Here is a 26,305-nt window from a genome sequence, read left to right as displayed (position 1 = left end):
AGTGTTTTCCCCTCTGCTGTGGGCAGGGTTTATTTATGCTCTGTGTCTCTATATGATACCATGATTAAAAAATTATCAATTTACACAAAACTAGCATGGACATCTTGTAGTCTTCTTACAAGTGACAGAAACAAGCATGTGTTTGTTTGAGAATAGTGTGAAATGGCTAATACGTGGTTAATTTTCACCTATTGTACCTGCTTCAGTGCCTATATAATATGTGTGTGTGTGTATATATAAGAGAGAGAGGGTTTTATCTCTGTCCTCTGCTGCAATGTCAGACCCATCCTCCTCGTCACCCAGAGGGCCCAGCAGCAGGCATCAGAGCTCCAGAGACAGCAGCTCACACACCGCCCCTCATGGCCCAACAAGGACCTTTACCACTCTGCATCTCATCAGCTTAATTATTTCTCTCCCGCTCTTTTGCTACAATATTTCCCATCAAATTAATTACCCCCCTCCCATAACTTACATCTCAACCGTGCAGAAAAACATGATGACAGCAGCAGCCAGGGTAATACAAGGCAATACCTCGGTCCCTTAACCCATTATTGCAGCTTCTCATGTCCACTCTGTAGGGAGGTTTTAGATATTCCTTCATTATTGTTTGAATTAGATGAATGGTAATAATTAACTATGGTTTTAATGGAAATACAGCCTAGCTCCTAATGTCAGAGTCTCATTTCCATATTCAGAGTTGGCCCTTTCATCCAGGGGTCATGGTCAGCGAGTGTCACCCAGGATGGAAGCGGGTTTGCCTGGGGATTACAAATTAGGTACGCCCATTGTTTCTTGTAATCTGCCCACAACTGTTTGTGTAACCTCTGTGGTCTGGAGCATGTGTATAATGGGATGACTCATTAGCCAACCAAAGACAGATTTTGAATAATAAATTAACATTCCTGGTCTGTCTCTTATATTGGCATTGAAATCAAAAGGCCACTGGTGAACATATTGTCTGCATTTTTCACAACCTTAGCAACTGACCTAGCCCTGTGAAGTTGTTTGCGTGTGTGTACAACAGAGAGAGAGAGAGAGAGAGAGAGAGAGAGAGAGAGAGAGAGAGAGAGAGAGAGAGAGGGAGATAGGATCTACCACTGCTTGCTTATCCACAGCAGCATCAACCTACAGTTACAGAAAGCTACTGGAAATACATGTCCCTTCAAAATAAAACCTACAGGCTATCATACATAATACGCTAATCATTTTAACACGCACAGACTGAATAATTATGATGATGAAAGTTTGTGTACAAGAGTAACACCCCCCCCCCCCCCCCCCCCCGTTATGTATGCATGTATGTATGTATGTATGGATTTATTTCTAACCCTTAAGCCTCAGCTTCATATGGTATGTGCAATAAGTGGATTGACTACAGATTTGAGTATAAGTTCTACAAAATTTCAGTTCCAAATAAAACAACGTGATTATGATTAATAGTCCAACATAAATCATGTTTAACTCGAATGTGAGAAGCTGCTTAGATGTTGATGTTTGGAGTGTCGATAGGGATCAAAGGCTTATTTCTCCTTCAGTCACTCCTGAGATGGATCGACCCCAATGTATAGAGTTTATGGCACTGATGCAAAAGAAATTGCAACCGACGTTCGTCATTCAGTTCATTCTTATTTTGAAAATCAAAACCGGAAGCCACATCATTTTTGCCTGCTTGACTTGTGTGTAAGTAGTTCCCTCTCCGCTCCTCTCCTCCGTGAAATCACTTGCTCCGAGGAAGTGTGGATGTGCTGTGCGGTCCACCGTGTCTCCGTGGCGCAGGACAGGACGGTCGCCACGCCTTCAGGGACGCACTTTTTCACGGCGTCAGCCCCCCGTCAGTGTCCGCTGCTCACCGGCTGTTCACCTGCCCAGAGCCAGGACATTTAACAAGCTACTATCAACAAGACAATTTCCCCTACTTACAACAATCACCTCTGGAGTCCTGCTCTACTTCTCTTACTGATGCCAGTTGAACAGGCTGTTTTGTAAACACATATTCATTTTTTGGGAATATCTGGAGCGGCAGTTTCATTGATTTGACTTCGGATACAACTCGGATCAAAGATGGGGATCAAAGTGTAGTGCTGGTAAGTAGCGTGTAAAGGTTACCCACTACTGTCATATTAGCATATTGGGATTGCGCTCACGCCCACAGCCTGTGTGCGTGCCTGTGTGTGTTTATGTACGTGTGTGTGAATTTGTGAGCGTGCGAGGTTTCCGAATGCTTTGCAGTAAGCGCGTACGTTCTATTACCTGTGACTGGAACACCGTGTCGTCACGGCTCGAACTTTACTAACAGTGATGACATCATAATTCCTTATCGTGTTAGAAACACCGGAGCGGCTGCTTGCATCACTTTACTACGATGTATGCATCACAGTCTGGCGTGAGTCAGCGCTGTGCAGGGCTGTCTAAAGGGCGTGTGAGGGGATCCAGCTCTATTTAGGAGCTGCGTCTTCTGCCTCTTTCGCATGCATGGGAGAGAATACTCGATATGTCGACAGGTGACATTGCAATGATCGATGGGTAGCATTGAAAATAAAGACAGCCGCTGATAAGTCGGACAAAAATCACATGCTGGAGGCTACTGTTGTGGACTGGTTAACTGGCTACATGGTGCAAAGCTTATCTCGTGTAATTATTAACATAGATGTAAAGCCTCTGTGTAAACTCACTTCTGATTTGTCTGTATTTGTCAGGTGTGTGTAGAATATTTATACATTTCCCACCTTAGACATGGCACAGAATGAACAGGTGTGGCTCTGTTGACATTTTTAGTCTGCATCATGCACTAAAGCATCCAAGAGATGGTAAGCAGCCTTTACACCCAAAGGCGATGCAGCAGCTTGCACGGCTCACCAATACAACCAAAAGGATTTGTTATCTGTCCCTTGCAGCTTACAGCAAGGTGCATGAAAGTAAGACTGGCTCTGTTAGAAACCAGTTAGGTAGGGGAGAAATTGTTGCTGTTGATATTACCAGTTAAGGCACTTCTGCTCCCACACCCTCAGCTCTGGTCTCCTCCACCTCTCAGCCAGGGCTGCACCTCCCAGCCCCATATGTGAGACACGCAAGAGTAGGGCATCACGTTTCATGACTGTGCTCTTTCAGTATGGGGCTCTCCCACATCTTTCTTTACCTGCTTAGTCTTTATTTCCCCCGCTCCTTCTGTTTAGGATGCAACCCTGGGAACTGTGTATTTGCTCACTCTCACCTTCACTGTGCCTCTGTGTGCTCAGAGGGGTGAAAAACAAACAGTTCTTGTTCTGTGTCATGCTTGCTGAATGAGATTCCTTTGTGAATTGACAAATTGCTGTAAATCAGTTCGATTCTCTCCAGTCTTGCATGAGATAATCAGTGATTTATTTTGATCCTGGAGCAGCAACGGCATGCTTTGACTTTGTCATCCACTAATCAAGACCCCATGCAGCTTTTTCTCCCACTTCTTGTTATGGTTGCGTCTTTTTGTTCGAGCTTGTCTGTGCTGTTCCCATAAAGCCTCACTGCTTAGCAATAAAATGGTTTTGAATAAAACTGACAGCTTGCTCTAACAGTACAGTAGATACAGGGTTGTAAGGCATGAGTCACCAGACTAGGGGTCTGTCAGATGTCGGCGGTAACAAGTATGCAGGTACAGACACACACTACAGCACATGTTCCCTCCAATCCAGGCCAGGTCTGCTGAGAATAACAGGTGTGCTGTTAATGAGGGCATCGTTTGGTTCGACGTGAGATTGAGCGAGGCAAGTTCCCAGAGAGTGAGGACAGTCATTGTGTGTGTGTTTGTGGAGAAAGAGAGGGCAGGGTCTGTCTGGGGCAGGTCGACAGGGAGGTAAACACAGTAGCTGTTAGTCTGGTAGCAATGACAGCTTTATCACCACCACAAGGTTTATGACTGTGTGTGTGTGTGTATGGGGGAAGGGGCGTGTGTTCGCGTGTGTGTGTCGAGAGGAATCGTGGCTCACACACTATTCTACTCTGCAGACATGACAGAATTCCACTACTGCCCTGTGGCGGAGCCGTCAAAACAGGAATCCTCTACAAAAGCCCTACTGGCAATCCGGTTTCTTATGCACGATCAATTCTGTTTTATTTTGTGATTGTTAAAAACACATGATGAAATTAAACTTTTAATATTTTTTGGCGGGATAATTACTCACTTGTCCATGCTGGGAAAGGCTGGAATCCCATCCCCCCACCCTGCTGTGTTAGATGGATGTGTGAATGATCAGATGGTCTTTTGTTCTTCTTTTTTTTGGTCCTTTTTTTGCTGAAGCCAAGACATTTTACAATTTCGAGAAGGTCTCTTGGGGAAAGTACACAACAAGAAAAGGAAGCAAATTATGAATAGTAAAACAATAGATATTTATAGATTGGAAACTCTTGTTTTTGTGCCTTTTTATTTCTATTCGCAGATCATCTTGATTTTTCTGCTAAATTAGGAAATTCCAAAAAGTTGCCTCCCCTTCTCACCATGATTGTTAAGTAGATTAGATGTTTTTTTCCCACCTTCCATGAACAGCTCCTCTTCCCGGCAGGAGCTTGATTGAAAAAGGGACAGGTCACAGTGATGGCCTGTGTACCCGACAGGCCTTCAGATGTCCTTTGGCTACAAGGCGGCTTTGCCACTGACACGGGGATGATGAGAGTGATCTCACTGACAGGCCAAGGCAGACAGGGTTCACATGTGGAATCACTCTGTCACAGCCGGCTGCTCCGTCACGGCAGCGAAAGAGAGAGAGGGGAGGAACAAGGGATTTTTGATGGAATAAAAGAGAGAAGAGGGGGTGTCTAAGTGGGGACTCAACAGGCATCTAATTACCTCCCAATAGGAGCCTTGACTCCATGGAAACGCTTAGTGCTCTCCAGAGCTGGTCGTAGCTGCCTCAACATGGCCTGCATGCTGTCATATGGGCAGCTATCGACAGTCTGTCTGTATGGATCGGCTGGGTCAAGAAAGCAATGGAATATGATTAGATCCCTGGTGTGTTCAATAAACCACTGGAGTAAGCATATAGATTAGTCCATCAGATATAGGCTCCAAGTAATTACATTTTCCCCTATAACGTGAACAGCATTTTTTATCAGAAGTTTAGTTTAAGATCAGACAGTTACTCATTTAAATAATATAGAAGATTTTTAAGTAGGGAAGGTTATTGTGTGAATGTAACATTTCAACGCCCTCTTAAAATAATAGCATATGGCACTTTTTTCAGGTTTTTAAAAAATGTGATGATTTAGCTTATAAAAGAAGTTTTATATATTTTTTAATGTAAGGTTCCCTGTGGATTTTATATAGCAGTTGTAGTAGTGCTTTTGCTGAAACATGCAGAGAAGCATTGCAATGTGTCGACCAAAATAACAAAGAAGAATGCTCGATGATTGACAGTCACTGACCATTGAGCCCAACATAAAAAAAGCCCACCACTGCACTGATGTATATAATTTATCTAAACTATTAATATCTACTCTAATGACAGGTTCCACTTTAAAAACAGGGTGCTATTCTTTGCATTAAATGTGCAAAAAGGTTTTGATAAAAACCCCTTTCTTGCTATCAATAGCACCATCATGCCCACTGGGCAGGCTGCTGTGGTGACACACTGTTGCTATAACTGATAGAACCAGACATCAAATAAAAGTCCACACAGGAAAACGTCATGACTTCACAGTATGTGAATGAACCATCTTCTAGTGTATGTCATGATTGAGAAAACTTTATATATAGTGATTTGAAATCAACTTGAAACAACTAGTTGCACATTAATGCAGCATGTATTCTGAGCCCTGTCTGTCTCTGTAATCATATCCAAAAGCATAAGACATGAGTTATGAACAGACCACACCATGCAATCTCCCAACACTAATTAGAACACTTCGATACATACATCAGCAGTGACATGCCGCATGGCCTCTGCCCGTGCTGGTTGTAATGAGCAGATAGATGTTCTTTAACAGGAAAAGAGACAGCCGTGATGAAATTAGTAACGTGCGGTTATTAGATTTGCATCTGTTGCCGTCTCGCTCATTAGTTTGCTGCGGTTATTATGCAGGTTTGATTGAGAGTAATACAAAGCTGAGTGGGTGTCTGGATGAAAAGTCTCATTTTAAAAGTGCTTAAAGTACAATTGAGGTAGCTGTACTTAGACATTGTTTCATTCATTCTTTCTTTCCGGATGCTCTCAATCACTCCATTCCCCGTCCCATATACTTCCATTCACTTGGTGAGCTGGTAATTCCTCATAAGTGGCACTTGAGGCAAAATTATGCCTGTTTAGGGCAGAGACAAAATCACTCTTGTCCAATTCCCCTCAAAGGAGCATTGCATCGAGGATGGTTGTAAATTGGAATATTATGAATAATACATGACTGTTTGTTAAGGCATTATGACCATTGTGAATGACAGATTTAGGGCACTCGGGGCTCAGAAATGTGCTACGTGCCCACTAAAAGCCAATCTGTGCTCAGCTTTAATTATCTCTAAGTGACATGATAGATTGCCCAGACCCATCATATGTCACAGACCTTCCATTCATTTTACCACACCATTTCCATCCATTTTCAAGGGGAGGAAATAGATTCAGAAGTGTATTTTTCACACATGTGAAGTGGTTTGAAAGAGAAGTCAGTGGATAATGGTGCTCAACCGTTTAAGTTGGTCTCAAAAGCCCAGACCTTCTCTCAGGCTGGTGGTTTTGTGTAACACTGATCACGATTCTATCTAAATGTAAATATTAGAGAGGTAATAGTTTGACTTTATGGAGAAAAAAAAGTGCAGTTTCTCCCATGCAACAAGGTCTCTGCATCCCGCGTTATCTCATTCTGTTTTTGCATAGAATGTAAGAAAACACTGAGCTGCAGCCACACCTCTTGGAGAACAGAAGGACAGATGGTTGTATTCACAGTTATGGAATGACTTCACTTGGGCTTAGATATATTTTCTCAGCCCTATTGCAAGCACACACAGAAACAAAAACACATACATGCACACAGCTGTGTTCAAACCCGCTATGGAATGAGGATGGCTACACACGTGCACAGGGTGTGTCCACAGAGGAGAATTCCCAGTGAGCTTTACATTGAGAACTGATGGAGCTGGTTGGTGAGGAACAGGTGCCAGGATGTCAGTGTGACCAAGCTCAGACACTGCGAGGGAATTCCAATAAAAGGGATTTGGGAAATGTGTCCCCGTCGAGCCCTGAGGAGTGTGATTCCCAACCTCTGTCAGGCTCGTACCACAGAGAGACGCCGGGGAATGGGTGGGGAGCTGGAATGCCTCTGCGGTAACTCAATCCTGTGTTTGGCCGTGTGTGGGTGCAAGTGTGCATTCATGTGTTTTTTCAGGACACAATGAACTCATTTGTTTTCAGCACCACTCCTCCCCAAACAGACACACACCATTAACCAACACTAGTGTGCTGGTTTGATTTCGTTACAAAGCGTGTGCGGTGACATATGTGTGGTATTTTGCGCTCTCTCTGTTGTCGGCCGTGCCAGGCAGTCACCGTGCAGCTCAGCAGCCAGATTGGCTCGGACCCCGCACCTCGGCATTCAGTCTGGACGCCAATACACTTTTGGGCTCCTGTTGAGACTGGGGATGATGGCAAGGGCAGAGGGCCAAAAAGCCTCCCATGCCAGCAGCTCCCACTGGGAGAGCAGGCTGCTGCAGGGCCATCTGTACATGCGTCCTGACTGGGCTCATTGGAAAGTAGGGCGTGGAGAGGGAGATAAAGGAGGAGGGGAGGAATGGAGGGGACACGGGGAAAGGGAAAGGGGAATGAGAGGCTGGTTGACAAAGAGGTGTTTACTTTCTTTCAAGCCAATGCCATCATGAGAATACTCCATTATTTCTCTAGTCGCATCATTTCAGCTTTCAAAGAACACTGTGGAAAATTTAGGCCAGAGCTCCAATACTCTAAGGCACGCTAAACAGTGTCAGGACGAAAATACGAGACAATCTGCTTTTTTAGAGCATACTCCCGAAATAGATGCAAGTGTTGAAACTGTAATGTGTTAAAGGAGCGAACATGTGGGTCCTGAATTAGAAAGGAAGTGTTAGAGTATGTAAATTAGTTGGTTCGGGAGGGAGCCAGGGAGTCATATGATGGAGTCGGCAAAAGAAAAAAAGAGGAGTTTAGTGAGTCTGGCAGGAGGAGAAGTTCAGAGAGCCTAGACTGTCTAAACACTACCCTGGGGTAGAATATCACCCTCTCTCCCCCCTGCACAGCCCACCTTTCTCTGCCATCTTATTCCTATACTCATCCCCAAGCAAGGTAGGGGGTGCAGTTTTTACCTCAGTCTTTTTACCTCCCTTTAACTGTGATGTCTGAAGCCAGGAAGCAACTACAGAAACAAAACAAAACATTGCTACAATACCCATGCCGGATATTTGCTGTGCTTACCTCTGATGATGTGCTGCTCCTCTAAGAATAGCATCACATTACATCTTGGTTTCACACCTGCTTTAGGGTATTTCTCAGTATCGGAATGACATATCCTTTGTGTAAAAGCAAATGGATTCAGTCATATTTAGATCAAAGCAGTCCTCCCTTATGAACATTTTTAAAAAACTACAAAATATAGCAGTAAAATCGAACCATTTTATAGTTTGACATTTCCTGGGGAGCAATAGGAACCTCCACTCATTATTTGATCTTTTCATCCCACAACACACCCGATTAAACTTAAATCAAGCGGCTCATCATTTGTCTGCATATGCTTTATTCAGAATATTTTCACTGCTTTTACCATGTTGCGAGACAGCCCCGTTCAAGTTTACGCAAGAGGAAGTGAAGCGGTTATCTTTGTTCCCTTCAAAGCCACCAGACTCAATTGACAAAAAAAAACAACCTCACAGAATAATCTCAATAAGTTAGTTTGTGTTATTGTGCGGTTTTGGTGAATTTGAACTAACCTTTTCAAATGCCAAAGTCAAACAATAACACAAACAAACTGGTGCAGGAATATGTGTGTATCAGCTGTACCTTCAAGGATATGAAAACAGCCTTGAATGCATGTATGTCTGGGACTTGCGGAAGCCGGCTACTGGACAGAGATAAGAAATGTTTATTTGCTGGTACAATATTCAGTCAAGTTTGGTGCTTGAAAAATTAAAGAGATTTTTTTTCTATATCATAAGTATTTTATCAGAAATGCAGCTTAGTTCTGTCCAAATAGTTTTTTTTATGGATAAAAGGATCTTGACTGTTTACGCTGTAATGAAAAGCACATGAGTCTGGGATATACCGAGTACCTGTAGGCAAGTATCTCATCCTTAATGTTCAGTCGGAGTGATGATGAATAGACATGGCCAGCAGTGCAAATGAATCAAAGCCAACTCTGACAGCCTTAATGGATCTTTTAAAGTTCTTTTTCTGAAAGCCTGTTTTAAAAATGTCCCCAAGTACAGACGAAGCCTATATGTATCCTTGAATCTGAGCCAAGCAGCAGAGCAATAATACAACAATGACCTCACAGTGACTCTGGATCTATCTGCCTGAGCTTTAACTCATCACCTTTGACCCTTGACTCCTTAATGATAGAGGTCAGACAGCGGGTTGATTTTTCCTGAATAAGCCTCTTCAGTCTTAATGGAGAGCCGTCTATGGTGCTGATTGTCCTCATCCATTAACTCCTCAGTGGGGGTTCAGATTTATCAGCAGCTGTGTTACCATTCTCCTCAACAAACACACACACACACACACAGACACAGGTATGTGTGAGTAATACGATTTATGCGGTGAAACAGGTTTTGCAGGGAGAAGACCGAAAAGGCTACCGGAAAACAAGAGATTAACAAAGTTGAGAGGCTGTTTGACAGCTTCAAGCTTCTCGGTCGTGTCAGGAATGCCATTGTTTCATCAACACACACCACACACACACATACACACACACCTCCAGACAGTCAAGGGTGCTGATGAAGATTGTGTGTCCCCAGACAGTGCCATTCTGTTAATCATGATAGAACAAAGCAGGCGGATCCCCTGATGTCAACGATAACAGCCTGACAGAATCACAAGACACACACACACACACACACACACACACACACACACACACACACGCTGGAAGGACCCCGAACAATGACACTCCCCCAGCTGTCTAGACAAAGTGCAGGGCTGCCGTTGGCTGGCTGCTGGAGATCTCAGGGGGGATTAGAGCACACACCACTACACTCACCTGTTCTTTGCTGTTTCTTTCTCAATGTGTTTTTTCATGCAGCGTTGATACAATGTGACAGGCACACAGGGAGCTTGGTGTATCATGAGGTACGGAAACAAGTTATACATAGAGTACAGCTGGAGGTGACTTCTTGGTCACATTGTAGTGGAAAAAAGTGGTGTAAGCAATGTGGTTGTGAAATTATACAAGAAGTTAGAAAAGGTAGTAGTTCATGACATTTTCTTGGTCAGTCACAAGACTTGTTGTCTTTTTGTCTTTGGTGGGAAAATCCCAAATAACCGAGACAACAGGATCTTAGAGTTGACACAAGAAAGCGAGACGATGTAACATTTAGGGGGAAAAGAAGCCCAATCTTCTGCATACATAAGCAATAACACTGACTCTTGATAAATTCAACACACTCAGGGGTTTGACTGCTAAAGCCTTACTGAGACCTTTCAGACTGCTGCTTCAAGCCGGGATATTTACACCTCTGTGGCGTTTCGCCTTCAATCTGAACGAGCCAGAAGCATAGTGGGGGGACCAGGTGATCCCGGCTCTGTACCGCCTTGGGAGGTAATAACAGAGGCGTTAAATAGGCGAAACTGTTCAAGGCGGGATCAGCTTGAACCGGCGGAGCCAGGAAGACAGAAAATATGTGCCGTACGTTATTTGTGGTACCAACACCTGGGTAATAAGAAAGAAGTGGACCGTATCATCAGAAACACGCCTCTCACTTGAGTCCGACAGTAATTGAATCATGTTCAGCAAAATGCAGAACAACTTTGTTTATGTATGTAGAATCTCTATAGCAAGAAACACTCCCACTTCGTTCTGCAATGCCGGATTGTAATATGAAGGGACGTCAATATTATGCCATTGCTGAGTCAGTATGAATGTCCATCCATCCATCCATTTTCATCAGCTTATCCGGGCCGGGTCGTGGGGGCAGCAGGCTAAGCAAGGCATTCCAGATGTCCCTATCCCCAGCCACACCGTCCAGCTCCTCCTGGGGGACCCCGAGGCGTTCCCAGGCCAGGCACCAGATATAATCCCTCCTCCGTGTTCGTATGAATGTCCCAAGGCATGATGTCATAATGGCAGAGCTCGTTATGGCACTTTTGCAGTCTGAAGTTTATGTTGGCTGATGCTAGCTAATGGATATTGGGTATTCCTGTGTAACTGAGTCCATACTTCCTGTGCTACTGTTTTAGCATGTCACAGATACATTTCCCAGTCAGGTCATCTCATGATGATTTCTTAAAGAGTATAGCCTCGATTAAGCTTTGCCCTCACATGATGGACAGTAAAAGGCTTACAGTAGAAGAAGGTTGAGACTTCTTTAGATACAGTTAATGCATATGGGTACATAAAAATGCATCAGTGCAGTTTTACTCGTCTTTATGAAACCATAAAAGGCTTTACTTCTCCAGACGGTGACACTTTTGATCCTAAACCCAACTCGAAAATCAGTGGCACAGTGTGAACAACGTTGAGTGTGTCATACACAGAAACTGATGACTGATCCATCATAGCATGTGCATGTGTCGAGCAGGTACCTGATTGACCTCTGCTCACATGCTGCAGACTGTGAGGAATCCACTGACAGAGACGCGGAGCTGTGATGAAATCATGAATCAGAGCCAGAGAAATGCTGGAGGGAAGAGAGGAGAAGAAAGCCAAGGAGGAAGCAACTGGGAGAAAAAAAGGAGAGTGAAGATTATCACAAGCGATAGAGGAAAACATTGACAGTGTGGGCACGTAGAGTAAAACTCTCAGTCACTACCGTACATATATGAATACAAACACACTGGCAGAGGGTGTGTGTGTCTGTTTGTATGCATGAAATGACTCACATATAAACACACACACACACACACACCTCAACCTGTCAGTCCTCCAATCATGGAGGAAGTTCCTTCCAGCCACCGTAATGCTTTCCTACTGCATCTGTGTTGTTACAGAGGCTTGTTGGATTTGCTCATTTCTCTGTTTATCAGGCCGTGTCTTCTCTGTGGCTGCATGTTGTAATCCAATCTAGAGGAGGTCGCTGGAAGGACACCCCCGGCTTTCCCCTTTTGGAACCTAATCTAGACAGTGCCAATCATGTTTATAGAGCTCAAATGTTGTATTAGGGACAATGTAGTGCAGCATTTAAGATTACGGTAGTAATATTTTTCAACTGAGGCTCAGTAGTACTGTCTGACCCAGCTGTGAGAGACACACAGATTTAAGTTATTTGTCTGTGTGTGTTTTACTATTTGGTAATGTCTATAGCTTCAGTGTGTAGATTGATACACCTCCATCTGAGTGTCACCTGCTCAGTTCGACCAGGCAGCAACCTCTGAAGCCAATGTGGAAGTGCCTCAAACCTGCATTATTTTTTAATGGCCACCCGGTGGTGACTACACTGGCTGCAAAATGAAGTCCAATTGTATGAAAGTCAAATGGACATGTGACTCAAAAAATACATTTTTGGCAACATTTTATTCTCCATGTCTCATAATCTCTCAGTAATTTCCTTATTAAAAGTCACCACAGCGCTTTCAGTTTAGAGTTCTTGGGCAGGACTCTTGACACAAAGTGAAGTTTATAAACTCATAGCAACAGAAAACGGTTTGATTTTCATTCTGGACACTGTGGACGTCCAACTGTTGAGGCGGATACTGTTTCTAGACTGAAGCTGTGTGTTTGTTGAATGGTTTCTGTGAGCCATGTGGACGCACACCTGAGAAAAAAAGGACCTGGAATTTAGCGCTTTGTTTAAAAAATCCTAAATCATTATCAAGAAAACGATGGAAAGTGGCTAGATATCAGCTCCTAAATTAAACTCTTATGAGCTATTTTTGTAGTTATCATTATATTTGTCCAAACAAATGTATCTTTAGTTGTACGAGGCATTAAAATGAACTAGAAATTGAAGAAAACAAGGGTGGTGTAATTATTTTTTTCATGACTGTAGATGATAGGGCAGGTATGCTTCTGTCTATAGCTATTTTGTGATTGACAGGTCACTATCAAACCAAATACTGAATTAAGTCATTTTGTATCTTGTTCATGGTCGCAGTGTTGGAGAGGGGTCTTTTAATCGTGAGGTAGACATTTGTGAATGAACCTTACTGACAGTACAGCAGTCAGTGAGTGGATGAGGAAGTTGCTGCTGGATAGAGGCGGGGCCTGGGTGGAAGCATTGTGTTTCTTCTTAGAGCTTTAACCCTTTCACGGTGTGTCTTCAGTTAATGAAAATTATTTATACATTACAGTTTCTTAAAATGTCATGTTCAGTATTTGGTTGTACTGAAATGACACTCCAATGAGTTGGCTGCTCATTTTGAATTGCGGATCACTTGATATCTAATCGTCCTCCTCCCCAGCTTCAACCTCCCAATTGTGTGCGAAATGCCAAAAAACAGGCTTCAAAACGCCAGTCCACAACCAACAGGTGACATCACAGTGGATACTTCCACTTCTTTTAAACAGTCCAAGTTAAACATGTATTTTTCCGCTCACAGGGTTTTGTCAGTGTTTCCTCTGTGTGCAACAGTGGAGCCATTATTATAGCTTTGGGAAGAAAAGAAGATATCGGTCCTCTTTAACCACAACACATATTATAAGAGATATGGCTGTGGGTGCAGCGGTGTACGTAGGAAGTAAGGCTGTAAAACCACCCCACAGAAAGCCTCCCCACCCCCAGCTTTTAGTGTGCTTGTCTGTGTGTGTACAAGTGCATGAATAAGTGCTCATTTTCAGAGGAGAACAAAGGAAAGCTGAACCCCTCATACAGGAAACTTGAGACATGAGCTGCTCTTCTACACACCAATGTGCTCTTGACCTTTCACCCAAGGGACCCGTGACACCAGTTTATCTAGGTGGCTGATAGGCGAGAGGGGGGAAGGGAACCTGAAGGTCAGCAGAGGATGAAACCATTGCAGCAAACCTGGACCATTCCTAGGTTTCCTCCAGCGATCTGGGATGATGGCTGATGCAGCCAAATCATGCAGATTTTCTTGTAACTGTTACTGCTGCTGTTACAGTTTACTGAGGTAGTTTGAGCAAAGCTCTGCCTTATCTGACAATATCAGGGGGGAAGTGTTCTAAATCCATCTCTCCTCTGCTCTACTACTGTATATCTGCAAGTGTATATACTTGTGTGTTCATATATATTGATTCTGCCCTAGCCCAAGCTGTTGTCTAAGCTTCAAACAGCAGGAAGACTATGGCGTGTTTACATCTGAAATAACTTCCTGCATGTTGCTCAAGGTCTCACTGTGGGTTTGCTGCCCTTTATCGTGACTCCTGCAGGCTGAGAGGCTTTGTGCTGCTAAACTTGCCTGAAGGCACCCAGAGACTGCAGTTATCCTCGGAGATGATGAGTGATTCAGGTAGACGCAGTCACCAGGTTTGGTCAGTGGGAGTGGGAGCACAGCAGAGTCTATTTTTATTCAGCTTAATTCAGACATAAGAAACAAAGAAAAGCAATGCTGGAAATTTAAAATAGAATTACTTGCTAATTTCCCTGTGCAAAATGTCATTTTAATAATTTTCTATTTCTTGACATTTTGTGTTAATGAAGGGGGAGTCTCTATAATTTATCTTTTGTGTATGTCAGTGATATTCATTGATGATGAGTGATGATGATAATTGCACCCTGAGGATAACAATGCTCTCTGTTTCCGTACTATCTCTACTCTAGCGTACATTGCAGTAAATTACTTGTTCCACTACAGCTGCAGTGGATCTCCATTGAGGGAAAGAACATGTTAAATTTTTAAAACACGTAACCCAAAGCTGTCTTAAAGGGGAAGACGTACAGGGCAGAGATGGAGGTCACATGATCGCAAACAGTCTCCACGGCGACTGAGTGACCCACATTTTTGTTCTGTCCTCTGTCTTGTCGATGGGGAGGCGTGGGGCAGCTGTTGGGGGGTATTCCGTATATCCCCTGGTGACAGCAGCGGGCCATCATTTGGATGAGAAGAGAGTGTTGCATCGCAGAATGAGAGTTCCTCTTACCAAATCAAACTGCTGCCAAATATGTACTTGATTTTCCATTTCATGCAACCAAATTAACCTCCCCTTCCTCATTTTGTCTTCATCCTACTGACAGTATATTTTCTGTCTGTCTTTTTGTGTTTTAGACAGGAATGCCCCAGACTGTGTGCTCAGGCACCATGTTCACCACTCCCAGTGGCTTCAGCCCCCATCTGGCCTGTGCTGAGCCTGAGGAGGAGGAGGAGGCCCCACAGGAGGGCCCGGAGCCCGGTGCTTGCCTGGCCGATGGGCCCCCGATCACCTCTGCCTCCCTGGACACCCTGATCCATAACCTGGTTCCCACTGCCGATTATTACCCCGAGGTAAGTCCTACAATCACTGCGCTGTTCATTATAAACTTCATCAGAAAGTCAATTTTCACTTTATAGTGGTAGTGATGGGACTGCCAATTAGATTATCACCCTCATCATGCTTCTGCTTAAAGTGCTTCTATTCCTTTAATTACAGAAAGCCGCAGTGTTTTTTATTGATGTAGTGGCAGTGTCTTAAGAAATGTCTCCTTCTGTCCTTTGACAGAAAGCCTATGTGTTTACCTTCTTGCTGAGCGCTCGTCTGTTCATCCCTCCTCCGGAGCTGCTGTCCAGGGTGTGTGAGCTGTGCATCAAACAGCAGCAGCTGGATCAGAGCCCACTCGATACGGTCAGCACTGCACCACACACAAATACATAACTCCTGCGTGAGCATGACAAGCTAATGAGCAGAAAAAGAGGCAGTAAAAGCATTCAGACATGCTACACTTGCATGTAAGCAACCACTGATTGCTGACTTTATTGTTGCGTTTTTATTTTGCTGAAGGAGACAGAAACGTAGACCACACTAAACCTCTTTCACTTCTTCAACAACAGGCAAAAGTGCGTAAGTTTGGTCCCAAGATCCTACAGCTGCTGACAGAGTGGACGGAGACTTTCCCGACTGACTTCAGGGACGAGAAGATGGTGGGACACCTTAAAGACATCGTCCACAGGATAGCTCCGTGTGATGAGGTACGCTCATGACATGAACTCGATAGCTGTCCAGTCATCTTCACCAAACACAGGAATTATATTCCATCTTTGAAAAGATGCTAGAAGAAGCTTCTTTATAATGTATAAAATTACAAAACGCTACACATGAAGTTATCCGTTTCTGCAGGATAATAATTTGAGATGCTCCGTAAGATTCCTGATTTTGATCCACAGTGTAGTTGTTGCCATTATAGCCTTCATAAGCCGTAGCTGCAGTGAGAAATGCTCTGATGGGGAACAAAATTCAATTATCATCACTACCACTGTAGCGGGGTGATGGAAGGAGTCAGAGTGTCGGTGTAGGGTGAGTAGCCACAGCTCAGTGTTACACAATCTTACATTACAGAAGAGGAGAGAGGAAGGAAGGATGTTAGAGGAGTGGCTCTATCTGCAGCCTCGAGGGAGAAATCGAGAGAGGGAGATGGATGGAGAAAATGGGGGGATGGGATACAGGGGCACAGAGAGCAGAGGAGCAGGTAGAGGAGGATGAGGGTGATGGAGTCAGGGTGGAAGTCCAGGAATAATGGAGGGAGGTGAAGAGAGGACAGAAGGAGGGGAAGGGCAGGTGGTGATGAATGTGCTGCTATTTGCAGCTACAGTGTGTGTGTGTGTGTGTGTGTGTGTGTGTGGGAGCTGTGGCTCTGGGTCATTTGTGAGACAGACTGACCTAACGGCCTCTGTGACCAGTCATCTGGAGGGAGGGGCCCAGAAACACACATTCCTGGACACAACACACAGCACAAAACCTTGAAAACACAATTTAATTCAACTCTCAGTTCTCGGTCTCATTAAATCCTTTCAAACGCCATTAGAAATGTCAAAATGCATCGCTGTTGTGCTAAGAATAAAGATGTTGTTTTGAAATCTTATTGTTTTGAAGAATAAATGTTTTGACACACAGTGAAACACTTAATGAAGTACCATTTTATGCATTTATTGCAAGAGTTTATGAATTGCCAGAAATGTATTTATTCTTCAGCAAATACACGGTCACACATAAAGTTGGAATAATTGACACAATCCTCTGTTAACTGTGGTTTCATTTTCATTGTGATATGTTTAGAAGAGATTGATTCGTAACGTTTTCAAAAGATATACACTTTATCTGTCAAGAAAAAATCTCCTTGTCACAATAATTTCATGAAAAGAGGTACAAAATATTATATTACAACTTTATGGGCTACCATTTAGATGTTATACATTTACAGGATAAGATGGATAAAGATAAATAGTGTAGCACACTTAAACATAATATACAGCCAAGGACTGAACAACAAACTACACATCATATACTGCTCAAGTATTATACTAAACTTTTGTAAAAATATGAATACCAACACCAAATACATAATTAGCTAAATGGACTGAAAGAGTCAAAAGTCAATGTGAAACACTTGAACTTGTTAATATTTCTGTGATATTATTGGATTATTATAACAGATTTCTTAAGTAGCATTTACACAATAACTAATACTACAGTGCTGTGGTGCAAGTTGTGTAAGAGAACATTGCAGTGCAAAGGTTACTGGAATAAATACTTTTGGCTTACAGAGTGCTTATACATGGGCTCACAACCTGGCAACCCACAAGTTTTTATCACTTATGCCTGTTACTGATCGCTGAAGCTTTAATAAATTATTCATTAAAGTCGTTATTGACAGCTTCCTCTCTTCTCTTCTCCTCTCCTCTCCTCTCCTCTCCTCTCCTCTCCTCTCCTCTCCTCTCCTCTCCTCTCCTCTCCTCTCCTCAGGCATACTGGAAAACCCTGAACCAGGTGCTGCAGAAGCTCAGCCAGCGACTGGCCCTGATGAGCCAGGGGGAAGAGAGCATCGTCAAGGTCTCCCTCAACGCCTCCTCCATCTCTGACAAGCTGGTGGCCTTCAAAACCAAGCCTCCGCCCATCCAGAAGGACATGCTTTCCATCTGCAACGACCCGTACACACTGGCACAGCAGCTTACCCACGTGGAGCTGGTGAGGAGAGGGAGGGGGAGGCGAGTGTGGGTTAGACAAAGGTCAGGGAAAGGGATGATAACAAGGATGGACGAGGAGGAGAGGAGAGGATATCAGATGGGTGGAGAGATGGAACTAAGCATGGCGAGGCATGGGTGGAGATGTAGTCAAGTCAATTCAAGGACGTGGAATTTAACACATCAAACGAGGAGATGGAGTAGATAGAAAGAGATATGAGGGTGATAGAAAACAAAAAGAACAAAGGAAAGAAGGCGGGAGGTATTATAGATAACTAAAACTGGCAGAACCACTTAGCATTGTGATCTTGTAGCATTTTGAAGCTACTGTAGCTGTAGTATAATCTTGATTAGTACTTGTCAGCACTTACTGGTCTTTACCCAGTGTCATAAAAAGAAGAACGAAGGGAATAATGCAATGCAACACACATGAACAAAGGATCTCCGCAGTGTCCCCTCACATTGCATGCATGGTGCCTTCAGTCTGTTCATGTGTGTCTTGATGTAGGCACGTGCATCTGGGGGGTGGTTGTGTTTTCTGTGTGTGTGTGTGTGTGTGTGTGTGCCTGAGTAAGCTTGTACCCTTGTCTGAGCGGTGACATCACCCCAGAAGTCAGTGATGTGCCTGGGGCTTCAAACAAAGGGGATAAAACTGCTGTGGATATATGTGACCTGACAGCTTCACACTCTGGCACACACACACACACACACACACACACACAAAAGGAGATAGAAAGAGAGACAGACAGGCATGTACAGTGCACACATAGAGAATTATTTATAATGTAGGTTTAAGCGAGATTGTGAGATGTGATTAAAAAGCATTAGATGTGCGTTCTGTCACTGTGCATGATGTGTGTGTGTGTGTGCAGCTCTGTTTTGGTTTTGGATTATATCACAAGTCAAGTTTAATGAGTCACTTTGTTTTGCACATGCATGTGACTGCACGGTTGTCTTTTAATAGAAGCAGATTTTGAGGAAATATGATTCCAATGAGTCACGTCAATGAGTCATTACTTCCCCTTATTGATTGCCTTCCATTACTGAAATGAAAGAATTATTAATGGGACCACCCCCATTGGTGTCTGTGTGTTTTCCAGGAACATTTGAGTCATATTGGACCCGAGGAGTTTGTCCAAGCCTTTGTTCAGAAAGACCCACTAGATGTAACCCAGGTAAATTTCTATCTTGAGCATTTATAAAGGATTGTTTTCGTGCATGAATTCTGTTTTGTCGTATCAGTGGAAACCCATAGCCTGTCCTCAGGTCAAACCACAGCCATTTGTGTTTGTAGTTCTGCACAGCTGCTTCTACAAGCAAACATAAAAATATATTTAAATCATGTCATCATGTGCAGTAAATACTCCAAAAGCAATAAATACATGAATAAAATAAAGCATTTTTCAAAAATAAATGTTAATTTAGGCCAAATTCACAATTAATTCATTACAGCGCCTCATCACACACATTGATAACCTAAAATAAATGCATTACATCCCATTGGTTTAAAGTCATGCCTGCCTTTACCTGTTGCTTTTCGGTATTTTTTTCCATTGAAAACACGTTCATTAACCTGTCTAACCTCTGATGATCATCTTCTTTTACCATTTATAAAATAATATGCAACAAGTAAACCTTTCTATTGTCCATAGCTCCAGCAGGGATTACTCTTGTAATATAAAACATGGTCTAATGGTAAATGAATGTTCAAAACAGCCAGTATTTTCATATGAATCCTTCAATTTTGGACAAAAAGTGTGATCTCCGGCCTATTTACAATCCCTCCAACACAGATTTGTTTTACTGCAATAACCACAGCATTTTTCAAATTTTCTTTTTTGTTTTGTTTGGGAATCCCAAAGGAGGAAGAGCATTTTTGAACAGCTGCCACACTTAAAAAAGCATCCTGCTGTAAAAAGCCTTGTGTATTGTGTTGTTAGGTGTATTAATGTCTGATCGGGCTTAGCTTCTTAAGGGGCCATATAAATGTCAGCAGAGCACTAAGGTCACATACAGCAGAGCATTGTATGACCACAAACTGTAGCAAGCACACTCAAGTGCTTCATCCTCCATCTCTTTGTAACTGTTGAATGCTTTCACTCGTCGCTCACTGTGGTTTTTGCTCCGTATTCAGTCCCCGTCCTTTTCACTTATCTTCTCTCCGCCTGTCCTTCCCCTCTGGTTTTTTCTCTTCTCTATGTTGGTCGTGTTATTTCCGCTCCCGGCTCGCTGTCTTTGTCATTTACTCTCACATAGGGGGGTCAGCCTGTAGATAGGAAGCTAATTAGTATTGGAGAAATTCCCTATGGTAGCGTTTCCTATACTGATTTGTGCTTGTGTGCATGCTTGTGTATCATCAGCAGCCATGCTTCGGTGACCAGAAGAAGAAAACCTCCAACCTGGAGGCTTATGTCAGGTGGTTCAACAGGCTGTGTTACCTGGTGGCTACTGAGATCTGCATGGTGAGTGACAAATGGTGGTGCACATGGTGCAAATTTGTTCTGACTTTAGACTCTAGACACAAAGAAAGTGGAACAAAAAATCTACTCATCATGCCAAGAATTAAGAGGGTTAAAAGGAACACTTAACAAAATAAGACAACCAGTGTTTTACAGAAGATTTTAATAATGATGTGGATGTGAAAATTAATCAGAGGAGACATTAGACAGATGTTGCTTATTTGTATACATAGTTTATAATCTGTGCCTGTTGAACTGAAAACAGTGTGTCAGTGTCAGAGTACAATTTTCTTGCATGACCATTTAAGTATAATGCACTTTGCACATATTTTTTATTTGTATTTATAACAGCTCCAAGCCTGTATGTTTTTCATATTTCATGTAATATTTCCTGGAAAAACTCAATATTGTAGTACAGTATTTCATACATAAACAAATAGAGGAGCAGCAGACAAAGGCAGTTTAGTTGTCACAGAGTGTCACTGCCCCCTAATGGTTACTTTGTGTTACTACACTCTCACTGGCAAAATATTTCCACTGTTTATGCCCGTACCTGCAGATAGAAATTACATATAATGTTTAAAAATGTAATGAATCTGAAACATGCCATAGTGCTCGATTTGGATGTTATAATCAGATCCAATATTTTTGTTCGGCTGTTGACATTATTTTCCAAATGTGGCCAACATCAGACTTCAATATGAACTGGTCAATAGAAGTCAGCGAATTCTCCAGTGGCCCCGTTCTAATTTTCTTTTAATATGCTTGCAAACACAAACCGGTTACAATACGACCCCTCAAGTTTTGCTTGTACAGAAGTGTCACCACAAATACATCTGAGGTCTAACTGCTCACTGCCCCTCTACCAGTGGTGGAATGTAACTAAGTACATTTACTCAAGTACTGTACTTGCCTGTACTGCCAGCTTTAGTTACTTTTCAGGTCGAGATTTAACAGAGAAACATGAGCATGTAGACATAAATTAAACATCATAAGAGTATATTAAGTAGTTAATATGAGCCCTTCAAATACTGCTTACATAAATGCATCAAAAATAATAATCCAATAATATATCTGGAATAAACTGAGTGGTTCCATTCTGCGTAACAAGTAATTTAAATTTTGATACATTAAGTACATTTTGATGCTGATACTTTTGTACTTTACTTATGTAAGTTTTAAATTCAGACTTTTACTTGTAGTGGAGTAATTTCACAGTGTGGTATTAGTACTTTTAGTTAAGTAAGGGATCTGAATATTTTTTCCACCACTGCCCTCTACTGTTTCCCTTAATCGCAGCAGTCTGTAAAAATCTGACCTGTATCTTATTTAAAAGCACATGTGAATATGGCCCAAATCAAAATTTCAGGGTAACGCTTTATAATAAGGTCCTTAATAACTATTAATTAACAAGTAATAAGGCATTGTTCTCGCTTTAGATCCGGTTGTTGCAAAAAGCATAGTTAACTTATAGTTAACTTATAATAGATGAGCAATAAAGTATATTTTAATATCAATAAGCAAACAAAATAAGATTAATAAAGGCATGGCAAAGACATAATGGGTGGGTCATGGGTGTTTGTAATGCCATTATTAACACTTATATAAGATTATAAACACACAATAATGTTAATAAGCATCTTGTAAGGACTTACAAGGGCCTTATTACTTGTTAATTAATGGTTATTACAAGGACCTTAATATAAAGCGTTACCAATTTCAGAATTGAAAAGATTACATTCCACTTTATCTTTGTTGTTCACACTGTTGGGGAAATAAACAGAACTGAGTCACATACGAGCAAAATAATGTGATTAGGGGCACTTTTTCCTGCAGTTTAATTGTAGCAAAAAAAATCATGTTTTTTTTTTGTTTTTTTTTGTTTTTTGCAGCCTGCAAAGAAGAAGCAGAGGGCCCAGGTGATAGAGTTCTTCATCGATGTTGCCAGGGAGTGTTTCAACATCGGAAACTTCAACTCCCTCATGGCCATCATCTGTAAGTCAAATTGTATGATATCTGGTGGTATTATTACTGAGAATTGTCTGGTATTGACAGTTGAAATTCTTTTCCTCCCGTAGCCGGTATGAACATGAGTCCTGTGTCACGGCTGAAGAAGACTTGGGGCAAAGCCAAGACTGCCAAGTTCTTCATTCTGGAGGTAAACACAATGCAGCTATTCACTGACTGACGGGTACAAGACGGGTAATAACTCGAACCTGACAGTGTGTTGCTTGTTGCCGTTTTCTCTGACAGCATCAGATGGATCCTACGGGAAACTTTTACAACTACAGGACAGCTCTGAGGGGGGCAGCCCATCGCTCTCGGACTGCCAACAGCAACAGAGAAAGGGTGGGTCTCAGCTCGCTGGAATCAATTCAATCATTCATTTTCCATCTGCCTGTCAGGATTTCCTACATCCCCCTGCCTGTTTTCTCTCTTCAGATTGTGATTCCCTTCTTCAGTCTGCTGATCAAGGACATTTACTTCCTGAATGAAGGATGTGCCAATCGGCTGCCCAATGGCCACGTCAACTTTGAGGTGAGCCACTCATCTTTTCTCTTAACCCTGCCTCAGTTTAACCGCCCGAAAAACATTCACTCAGTACAACTTTGTTTCTTAGAAATTCGTGGAGTTGGCACGGCAAGTCAGGGAGTTCATGACATGGAAACAGGTGGAGTGTCCATTTGATGAGGATCGGGCCATCCTACACTACCTCCACACTGCTCCCATCTTTAGCGAGGACGGTGGGAACCTCATTTTACTTTTCGGCACATGTTGGTTTATACCATAGTCCATGATAGTTTGCTCTTACTAGCAGTGGTGGAATGTAACTAAGTAAATTTACTCAATTACTGTACTTGAGCACATTTTTTACATACTTGTGCTTTACTTTACTATTTCAATATATGTAACTTGATACTTCTACTTCACTACATTTTAGAGGCAAATATTGTGCTTTTTACTCCACTACATTTAGCTGCCATCTTTAGTTACATTTTGGTCAAGATTTAACATGAATAACATAATATCAATTTAAAATGTTTATGCATGTTCATAAATAAACCTCATAAAACCTTGACAATAGTAAAATAATCAATATCTAGAATAATAATCCAAATATCGAATATATATAACAATCAGAGTGGGCCATTCTGCAATGAATTCTTCTACTTTTAATACTTTAAGTACTTTTTTGATGCTGAAACTTTTGTACTTTTACTGCAGTACGTTTTGAATGCAGGGGTTTTACTTGTAGTGGAGTAGTTATGCAGTGTAGTATTGGTACTTTTACTGAAGTAAGGGTTCTAAATACTTCTTCCACCACTGTTTATTAGCCAATCCTCTACTTATTTCCCAGTGTTTTTTCTCATTTTTCCCCAGGACTCTACCTCGCATCCTATGAGAGCGAGAGTCCAGAGAACCAGGTCGAGAAGGACAGATGGAAAGCACTCAGGTAGGAATAATAACTCATCAAATGACAGATCCTACATCGACTAAGATTGTCAAAAGCATCAGTACTTCGGTAATGGAAAAAAATGACTGATCTCTGTTAATTATACAAACAAAGACTCCAAAAATTTGTAAAACGTAAATAAAAACAGAATGCAGCCACTTCAGCAACACCGGAATTTAAAAAGTGAATAAAAAAATAAAATCTGCACCATCTAGCACCATCTAGTGGGTTGAAGAAGCAGATTATTTTTTTTTTCTAGTACCAAAAAGTTTTGTTTATATTTGCAATTTCTTAAATAATAATATATGCATACTTGGCACCTGTGTATCAATACAATAATGCCTATACTATGCTGTATGGATTTTCCCCCTATTTAAGAATACCAATAATAATGTTAGTTACTATTAACATTATTACCAATGTGTTAAGGAAAAAAAAACTCTTTATACTAGTGTTGTTTAGGGTTTAAAATTCTGGTATTGAGCCAACCTTAATCTGGACACCCTCTCCTCTCTTTCTCCCATCAGGTCTAACGTTCTGGGGAAGACATGAGGCACTGACGGCAGCTGACCCTCCCACCAGCGAGGGAGCGTGTGTTCTCGTTGCACTAAAATGAACTGTGAAGGAACCTAGCTGGTACTTAGGTGTTTTTGTATGAAGAAATGATGAAAATAAAAGAAACACGGTGAACAGGATTCATCAAGAAGAGTGTAAAAAAAATTAACAAGAACAAATCACAAAAAAGTGAAAAGTTAAGCTATGGAAACTGGAGCAAAATGCCTTTGTGGCACATAAACTGTCAGTGATGAGGTACAGTATATCGGAGAGGGACACAGCCTCTCCTGCCCCATTCCCTCGATGTGTGTTTACTCTGTGAAGACATGTTTACTACTATAGAGAGTATAGTTACAGGGAAAACCACTTTATAAAATGAAATTCCTACTGATTGTTGTTTTTGAATTTCTCTCTCTCTTTCTCTTCCCTTTGGTCCAAAGCCTTGTCTAGGTATTTAATTTCTTTCCTTTACTTGTAATGTACTGTAATGAAACTTACAATGATGTGAAGGGCGCTGGCTAGCCCGTATCAGCTGTCTCATTTTTTAAGGTCAACTGAAGGAACTGTGTGTACCTGGGAAGACAGAAGAGGACATGCCTTGAGCATTTTACCAGTTCATCTCACGTGTACTTTTTCTGTGTGTTTGTGATCCAGATGTTCATGTCTGTTCAGATTGTCACCGTCTTGTTTTGCATGAGAATGGCTGGAGGTCATCTCTTCTTGTATTTTTAATTTATTCTATCTTATTTTGGGGTGGGGAATATGAACTGTTTAAAAAAAAGTTTACTACTTTTAAATGTATTGTGCCAGTAATGCGAGACAGTATAGCTTAACAGTCACAGCCGGAGCTAGGCCAGGTGTAGATTGTGTACAGGTGACATTTACCCCTCATCTTTCTGCTCTTCAGGAAGATTTTTCTCTGACTGATGTTCAGTTGTCTGATATATTTATGGAGATCTCTGTGCTGACAGATGTATAGTTTTTATTGTACCTTTCCTTTTACTGAATATGAAGTCCAATAGCATGCTACGACAGGTGTTTCTAAAGGGGCATTAAGCGTATCCACCTTGTAAAGACGACTACTGTGACACAAACTGGGTAGTGACGATGCATTGTTGCATTCTGTTGAAGGACAATGACGAATTGAAGACTTTTGTCCGTCTATAAAGTGAAGAGGGAAACTTGTGCCATATGAATCACTGGTTGTCATTACAATTCAGGTTCCTCTGACTTGAAATGTGTTGTTTATCGTTTCGTGGGATTGTCACTGAGCTTTGTTTTTTGGCAGTTTTGTTGTGATTCGGGGAGCCATTTTTGAGGGAGGGAACTGTGTAGTTATAAGCTTTTTAAAACAGTCTTATTCAGTTTGCTATAATTGATTGATGTCAGTGTTTTCTCTTTAGAAGCACCTTTTCCCTCTCAATAACAGACTGACTTTAATTCTCCCTCCTCATTTGTCATCAATAAACTTGCCTTTCCTGTAACACCTTCCCCCAGATAAGTTAAGACTAAAGAGAGCCAGAGATGTGAAGTCAAACCTGCCGTTTAAGGTGAAGACATGTTTTAATAAAACATTGCCTGTGTTTAACATGTGTTTTCAATGACAATCACAATACATTACATCAGCCCTGCTCTTTCTCATAGTTTCATTGCAC

At 42.0% G+C, this 26,305-nt stretch overlaps 1 protein-coding gene across 2 annotated transcripts; it reads left to right on the top strand.

Annotated features, from left to right (window-relative positions):
• Positions 1 to 1,730: 1,730 nt before the first annotated feature.
• LOC131981335 (ras-GEF domain-containing family member 1C-like) lies at positions 1,731 to 25,079 on the top strand. Of its 2 annotated transcripts, none has more exons than XM_059345589.1 (14): positions 1,731 to 2,084; positions 15,297 to 15,512; positions 15,727 to 15,849; positions 16,056 to 16,193; positions 17,965 to 18,186; positions 19,283 to 19,357; positions 20,546 to 20,644; positions 22,534 to 22,636; positions 22,720 to 22,799; positions 22,895 to 22,990; positions 23,084 to 23,179; positions 23,262 to 23,385; positions 24,023 to 24,095; positions 24,623 to 25,079. In XM_059345589.1, exons 2-14 carry the CDS (start codon positions 15,303 to 15,305, stop codon positions 24,645 to 24,647), a joined length of 1,464 nt encoding a protein of 487 aa, XP_059201572.1. In that variant the 5' UTR covers positions 1,731 to 2,084; positions 15,297 to 15,302; the 3' UTR covers positions 24,648 to 25,079. The 2 variants fall into 2 exon arrangements, with proteins under 2 accessions (XP_059201572.1, XP_059201571.1); XM_059345588.1 differs by having other exon boundaries at positions 20,543 to 20,644.
• The last annotated feature ends 1,226 nt before the right edge of the window (positions 25,080 to 26,305 follow it).

Source organism: Centropristis striata, chromosome 12 (genome assembly GCF_030273125.1).
Source record: "Centropristis striata isolate RG_2023a ecotype Rhode Island chromosome 12, C.striata_1.0, whole genome shotgun sequence".
NCBI classification, from domain to species: domain Eukaryota; kingdom Metazoa; phylum Chordata; class Actinopteri; order Perciformes; family Serranidae; genus Centropristis; species Centropristis striata.
The sequence above is the reverse complement of the archived record's forward strand: the minus strand, read 5'-3'. Positions and strand labels throughout refer to the sequence as shown.

What these genes read in the sequence shown, in the direction of transcription:
- LOC131981335 (XM_059345588.1), top strand. Translation starts at nt 15,303, where the DNA reads ATGCCCCAGACTGTGTGCTCAGGCACCATGTTCACCACTCCCAGTGGC. An exon ending in CTGCCGATTATTACCCCGAG is followed by an intron (nt 15,513 to 15,726) that starts GTAAGTCCTACA and finishes GTCCTTTGACAG; the next exon opens with AAAGCCTATGTGTTTACCTT. An exon ending in CTCCCTCATGGCCATCATCT is followed by an intron (nt 22,637 to 22,719) that starts GTAAGTCAAATT and finishes TTCCTCCCGTAG; the next exon opens with CCGGTATGAACATGAGTCCT.